The 7,150-nt window shown below is 35.0% G+C and overlaps 1 protein-coding gene across 3 annotated transcripts; it reads right to left on the bottom strand.

Annotated features, from left to right (window-relative positions):
* Window positions 1–2,797: 2,797 nt before the first annotated feature.
* On the bottom strand, window positions 2,798–6,392 carry LOC149164927 (serine/threonine-protein kinase AFC2-like). 3 transcript variants are annotated; one of them, XM_089432196.1, is made up of 8 exons: window positions 6,080–6,392; window positions 5,670–5,910; window positions 5,470–5,496; window positions 4,839–4,992; window positions 4,619–4,667; window positions 4,386–4,500; window positions 4,074–4,165; window positions 3,714–3,988 (listed from the first exon to the last, which is right to left on the bottom strand). In XM_089432196.1, the coding sequence occupies exons 1-8, from the start codon at window positions 6,215–6,217 to the stop codon at window positions 3,986–3,988; spliced, it is 819 nt and encodes a 272-aa protein (XP_089288322.1). In that variant the 5' UTR covers window positions 6,218–6,392; the 3' UTR covers window positions 3,714–3,985. The 3 variants fall into 3 exon arrangements, with proteins under 3 accessions (XP_089288323.1, XP_089288322.1, XP_089288320.1); XM_089432194.1 differs by having other exon boundaries at window positions 3,714–4,165; XM_089432197.1 differs by lacking the exons at window positions 3,714–3,988; window positions 4,074–4,165; window positions 4,386–4,500 and adding an exon at window positions 2,798–2,860 and having other exon boundaries at window positions 6,080–6,390.
* Window positions 6,393–7,150: the final 758 nt, after the last annotated feature.

The following is a 7,150-nucleotide window of genomic DNA, read 5'->3' as shown; positions in this document are numbered from 1 at the left end:
GTTACATGTTTGTATTAGACGAACCTGTATTCTGGAGCTCGTACATTCAGAGTGATGATGGATTCTGTATATGGTGTAATGCTGTTCTCAAGATTTTCATTTAGTTTGTTTTGTTAGATTGTTTTATATACAATCTACGAAGAATTCATTGAAATTCTTTTTGAAATTTCGAGACCAGAGAGCCATGGCAGGGAAGGTTTCTAATGGAATAACTAGTTCAACAACACGATCCTGTAATTCTAAAAGATCCGCAGCTGGAGCTATAAGGGAGACCCATATCTCAAACTCTACTACCGTGGTCAAAGCAAGCGCATCAGAATTTCGTGCTATTGTTCAGTCCCTCACTGGACGGAAGAGGTCCGCCCCTTCCAGCAGTGAACATGAAGAAATAAATTTGTGTTCTGATAATGAGTACATCCCTCGAGGAAAGACACCGAAGCCGCTTAATGATGAATTGCAATGCTTGAATGACGTGAAGTCGTCGGAGTCTGCAATTATAGATTATAAGGTCACCACGGGAGTCTGCTGCAACGACAGAGATCTTGAAGATGTTAGCATATTCGAGGAATTAGGGGTCCTGCCCATTATAAACCCTGTTTCTGAAGTGTCGCATGAGGTGTTTGAGACGGTGGAGAGCAGAGGAGACATAAGGCATACTTTGTTTGACATTTTTTCTCCACGGACTCAATTCTCCGAGTTTGAGCACTTGCAAAAGGCATGAATTTTGAGGGCAAGGATTGTACTCTTGCTTTGCGGGATTGGTAGGTCTTGCCCTACTGCTTGGTCTTCATCATTTGAAACCACACGGCTATGTATACAAACAAATTTTACCCTCATTCTGAGGGAAGTCGTGCAAATCCTGTTCTCTGAATGTTTTTTTGACTTTTGCTTAAATTTGTTTGGGCTTTGCGAGGCTTATACCCTGGGTCATTGACCCATTAATGCAGGTAGCAGTGTAGGTAATAGTTAATAAGTTTGAATTTGAATTAAAATAATATGGAAATAATTTTATCAGATATTTTTCAATTTAAAAAAAAATTGACAGTATATATCAAAATATTTAGCTAAATATCTCATAATTTACTAAATCTACAAATAATTAAGGTTGACTCTTATTTTGTCTTGCCATGCTGTTACTACTTTTTGGGTTGTGATGAATATAAGTAGTGATTTATTAATGTTTTTTCACAGTTTGGGTGACTCTAAAATTAGTATTAAACCAGTGTAGATCTATCTTAGGTACGGATATAACATGAGTTGAGAAGGAAAATTTTTTTCCATGTCCAAATTTCTTTAGAGTGCAAAATACAATGGGTTATTTTTCATTGTTTAAATTGTATTTTTAAATGCTATATAGAGTATATATAGGACCAAATAACTTTTTAACCATACAAATTTAATAGTTTATTAAAATGGTTTTCTATTAATATATTTTTAAGTATATGTCAATATTCATTGGTATTAAAATATTTTATTGATAACCCACATTGAATATTTTTTATATGCAACATTAAAATATTTTATTTTAACAAAAAAAATTCAGAGTTGTCTTTAGTGGACTTTTTGGAAAATTTTGAGGTGAAATCTTCATTTGTGTTATTTAAAGTGGTTTTTTGATTGTGTGCAAAGGTTAGCCATTGAACTTGTGATTTCAATAAATTTCTGCCCGATTTTAGAGAAATTAGACCAGAAAAACCCGCCGCAAGAGCTTTCAAAAAAATGGCACTAAAGACAACTCCAATTTTTTCTACATATATATATATATATATATATATATGAAGTTGACATCAACATAAATTAGCTAACACAGATCTTCAAATAATTTATCTAAATCTCTTGTTGAAATATTTTTTTAAAACTATAAGGGCTAAACATTTTACTCACATTTTTTTTTTTACTTCTAAACACTTTACAACTTATTCATTTTTTATTATAGTCCATATTATTTTTCTTCCTAAAGCATAATTTTTCGTTTTTATTTTTATAAAGTAACACACATCAACTTGACAAAGATAGAAAAACTTACATATCCCCTCACACTGTGTTGTAAAAAGAATAAGCATTTAGACTCAATTACTTTTATCTAGCAAAAATTTTTAACAAATTTTTAACAAATAATAATTAAATATCAGAAAACGAATCATTTTTTTTATAATAATTTAGAGAAACTAAAAAAAATCATGTATATTCAAATTTCTTTGACCGTAACTATGGTATATACTAATTAGATTATAGGAAATACATAATCTTACCGCGTATCATATGCTACAGCCCCACATTAATATGTCAATAGCTCAAAATATATTAGTTGCCCCTTGCTCTATCTCTGCACATGTCTATAATTTCTTATCGTTATAATGTAAGGAGCGCTAGCAGCGTTAGAAATAAACATGATTTGACACACAAATAATTGACCACTAAAGCAACCACACCGACGATGTCAACCTATATCCTTGGCCACTCCGACTTTTACAACATAGTAAACTAGCAATTGTCCCAAAAGGTATAAAGAGAGGCCGATAGGATTATTAAATTAGAGTTGTTGAATTTTTCTATAGTTTTCCTTCTTGGTAGCCACTGGAAGAGAAGGAACTTTTGGTTATCTTCTTATGTGAACCATTTCTGAAAATTAATGATCTTTCTATGGATCATATTAATTCAAATTGTCTTATGTCAACTATAAAAATAAATCAAATCTCAGCCCAAGGGTCCATTATCGTCTTTGACTTTTCACAACATTGTGTCTAGTTGAAGCCATGATTTCTTAACCGTCTCTCCTTGTGGATCTTCTCTTTGATTATGGCGTATTATCTCATTGAAACACTGGAATGCTGAATTGATACGGGCCTTTTATCGAAACCTACATTGAATAAGCACAATTTCATTGTCCTCTCTACAAAAGGATAAAGGCGTTGAGAAATTTTAGCCATTTGTTTCCTTTTTGATAACTACCAAAGGAGAAGGAACCTTTGCTGCTCTGCATAAGTGTAAGGTCATCTAAGTTTTTTAAAACTTAATGATCTTTCTATGGATCATGTTAATTCAAATTGTCTTATGTCAACGATTAAAAAAAAACCACAACCCAAAAAAACTTCAATTTTGAGATGATATGAAAATTTAAATTAATAAAAAAAAAAACTAAATGCCATTTTATTTTGCAATTATTTTTTGGCACTTTCATGCGTATAGACATAATGGGAAAAAAAGTTTCAATTTTGGGATGCTATGCAAATTTGAATTAATAGAAATATATTTTCACTAGTGTTTAAAAATAAATAAAACGAAATGCCAAACTAACAGAGATGACTTTGACCTTCATAGAAAAAGTACGCAGTTCACTTATTTACTTTAATCATGTTGATGACTTTGACCCTCATAGAAAAAGTAGGCAGTTCACTTATTTACTTTAATCACGTTGATGACTTTGACCCTCATAGAAAAAGTAGGCAGTTCACTTATTTACTTTAATCATGTTGAATGGCTGAAATTGAACATAATGATACGATCCAAAGGTATTTTTTCGAAGATTATTTACTATTATACATCTGCATTTTCAACAGCCTTTAATGTACAAAGTTTTCTGATGCAAGGAAAATATCATCTCAAAACACCAGAAGAACACTACAAAGCTTTCTGCTCAACCATTTTAGACGCTGAGAAGGAATTTCCATATGTGCAGCGTGTACAATAATTCACAGGAATTCCGCCCCAAATACGATCTAAGATTCACAAATAGACAACCGAACAACTGCCACATGCCTACTCAATTGTATGCAATATATCTGCAATTTTCAACCCTCTCCTGTACACGTTCTCGTGTACGAGGGCTCATTTCACCTCAAACACACCGTAGACACTGCACGGTATACCAAATCTTTGTGGCCCAAAAATCGATAATATGATACGTGACCAGCTAGAAAGGTGCTATAGAATATTAACATATAGATTATATTATTTGATTCTAGCTTTTTGCCGGAGTCAATATTTACTGCAATACAAAGCAGTATTATCAAATGATATTATTATGCCAACTATTGCAATCTCAATCGCAAACAACACACCAGCAATCTAACCTTGCAATCTGGAACCTTCACAGAATCTGAAGAAACAAAAAGTGTATTTTCAGGCTTTAAATCCGTGTGAATGAGTTTCAACTCATGCATATCTGCCACAGATCATTGGTAATATTAGGAGAAGAAAATCCTGGATAATGTTGTTAGTGCCCTTGTAAAGGCCCAGTCCACTGTTATAAATTGTGATATATCATGACCAACTAAGCAATCTAGTTAATGGCAGCAGACAGTCATTCACTATAACATTAAACTATATGTTTAAGCCCTCGCACTGCAAATGCAAAGATATAAGTGCGAGTATCGTCTACACACATGCTACAGATTCCAACAGTTGCCTTCCAACCTCCCATACAAGATCAATGGGAAATGGGCTGTAACTGTTTTTGCGTAGGAAATCATATAAGCTTGGGCCAATCTTCTCAAAGACCTGTTTTTGCATCCATCAACAATCTTAAACACACTAACAACCATATACATAACAGAGAATAGTCTTGGGCGCTAAGGAAAAAAATAAACGGAGATATAAACTACTACAGAATACTGACTATGCAAGTGTGATTCCGGTAGTCAAACCATTCGCGCATCTGCACACAGCTGTATTGGGAAAGGGCATACATCTCAGGGAACCGTTTCCAAGTTCTAAAAATGTCTAAATCAAGGAATCATCCTAGTATGTTACCCAACATGCCCATCTATTAAATTATGCAAGTAGAACTAAGACAGCGAAGTCAAGCATCAAGAAAAAGAAAAAAACTACTGTCATACCGGGTGCCATTCCTGTCATATTTGCCGAATTTACGAAGTACATCGACTTCTATCATTGCTGCCTCTCGGTACTTCTGTAATCCACGGACAATTTTTATGGCAACAAGATCCTTTGATTTTCGATCCCAACATTCCAACACTTGACCAAATGTTCCTGTAAACATTGGTCATGATTCCATCACGATAAAATCCATCCATCTCATGTTCAAGAATCTAAAAAAACATATACACGTTGGAGAAACTAAATAAACTAAAATAATTGCCGCTTAAGACTCTTGATATCCCATCCATCTAACAAAAAATGCATCTACATGTTGAACCTTGTAACTCTTAATGTCCCAGCCATCTAACGCCTATCAAGAGGTGGGATTTGATGTCACACTTTATGGGCATGACAACACCAGCCCGATTTACCAGGCATGACAACACTAGCCCGACTTACCAGGCATGACAAGCCAAGCCCAACTTAACAGGCATGACACATGATGTGAGAACAAGTCACATCTTTGGAGATCTGAACTCCTGGACGAACAATAACTAACACCCCACTTTTCACTCACCTAGGAAACCCATGTGACATGTTGAATAATAACAAAAAAAAAACAAGAAATCTGGATTCCTAAATGCTTACCTTCACCCATTTTACTGAGTATTTTGTCTGCAAAACAACAGGATATTTTGACAAGATTTAGAGTAGATCAGGTAAGAAGGCTATTTATAAACAAAGTTTTAATATCAACAGCAGAACCCTCCTTTAGATCTAAAGACTCCAAAAGGCAAAACCCATCACAAACAAAACGAGCAACACCGTTACGAAATACGTATTCTTACATCGAGGCGTCAAATTCTCTCCAAGTTCGAACATGTAGTGGCCATCCTTGTCATCACTGCGCCATGGTGGTGAGCCAGTGCGGAAGCCCTCTTCTTTGGGCTTTATATTGGAAGAGGTAGACCGACTATTGTCTGAACCGGAGGTGGAGGGTTCTGCCCCACCTATCAAAGGGGCGTTCTCTCCTTCATCTCTACTTCCGATACCAGAAATTTTCCCAGTAAATACTAGTGTTGGCTGGACCTACAGACAAACCCATTTCTTCATTTCCCAGAAGGATGAAAAACCCTTTAAACGTATTTCATGAACGCTTGAATGTCAGGGTAGTGGAAACCCCGTGCTCTAAATGCTAACAAGTAGATCTGAAAGAAAACCAGTTACAGATCAAGATATTCAAAAATAGAAAACTAACCTGAAGCTGTGACGGAAGGACGTCCCACGATGATGTTAACTTGTGGCGCTTCCTCGGGTTTTCGTCGAGCATATGAGGAGGACGCTGATATTTTGCAACACAAGCCATGGGTGCCCCACGCGATCTGAATCCTTCCATGGCAACACCAGCCGAAGACCTCTTCTGTGTCTTCTTGTTCTTCGGGGGATCCGACCTCAGCACCACCGCCCTTTGAAGGCGTCGTCCCGTAAGCAATTTTGATCCCGCGACGTCTCGCACTCACGAACTTATGCGCTCGAGGCACCGCATTTAACCGGAAACGAGCATTGGAAAATGAAGGTACCCACGCAAGGGAATAAGCATAACACTGCGACTTGTAACGGCCGGTAAAGAACTCTCCACGTGTCAGCCCATAACGCGATTGCAGAACTCTCCACGTGTCAGCCCGAGGAACAAAGGGACGACGAAAGTTTGTTTCAAAGGAAGGCCTATCGGCCTAACAAGGCTCTATTAAAAAAAAAATAGGTCCAAGATAAAATTAGATATAATGTTTTCCCTAAATATATGAAGGATTAATTATAATATTCGAACCTTCGTTCTTTATCCGTGTTTATAACTATTTAAAAATATACTTTTAATATTGATTTTACTATCCAATTTCTGTGTGTTGATTTGTGGTTATAGTCTCAATGATGTTCCGAATTTCATCGAGGGTTTTTTGTGGCTACATTATAACAAACATTCGTAATCGTGATAAACCTATTACCTATTCTAATGATAGGTTTATGATAAATTAGATATAAAGCCTTTCTATATTTATGAAAGTGTAATAATAAAATTTCAATATTTTTTGCTAATTTATTTATTTATTTATGTTGATTTTATTATTTAATTTATATGGGTTGAATTATGGTTTTAGTTTTACTCATGTTCTTAATTCAATATTTTTTTTTCTTTAGGATTATTAGATATTTTATTTTTAAAGAAAAAAATGTGATAAAAGATATTTATATGGAAATAAATTAATCTATGGAGATATATGGATGTTAATTACTATACACTTCTATTCTCTAGTAAATATTTTTACTTATT

Source organism: Pinus tabuliformis, chromosome 5_1 (genome assembly GCF_031772625.1).
Source record: "Pinus tabuliformis cultivar Carrire ecotype Pingquan chromosome 5_1, CPIR1, whole genome shotgun sequence".
In the NCBI taxonomy this organism is placed as follows: domain Eukaryota; kingdom Viridiplantae; phylum Streptophyta; class Pinopsida; order Pinales; family Pinaceae; genus Pinus; species Pinus tabuliformis.
Note: the sequence above shows the minus strand (reverse complement) of the source record. Positions and strands in the feature narration are given on the sequence as shown.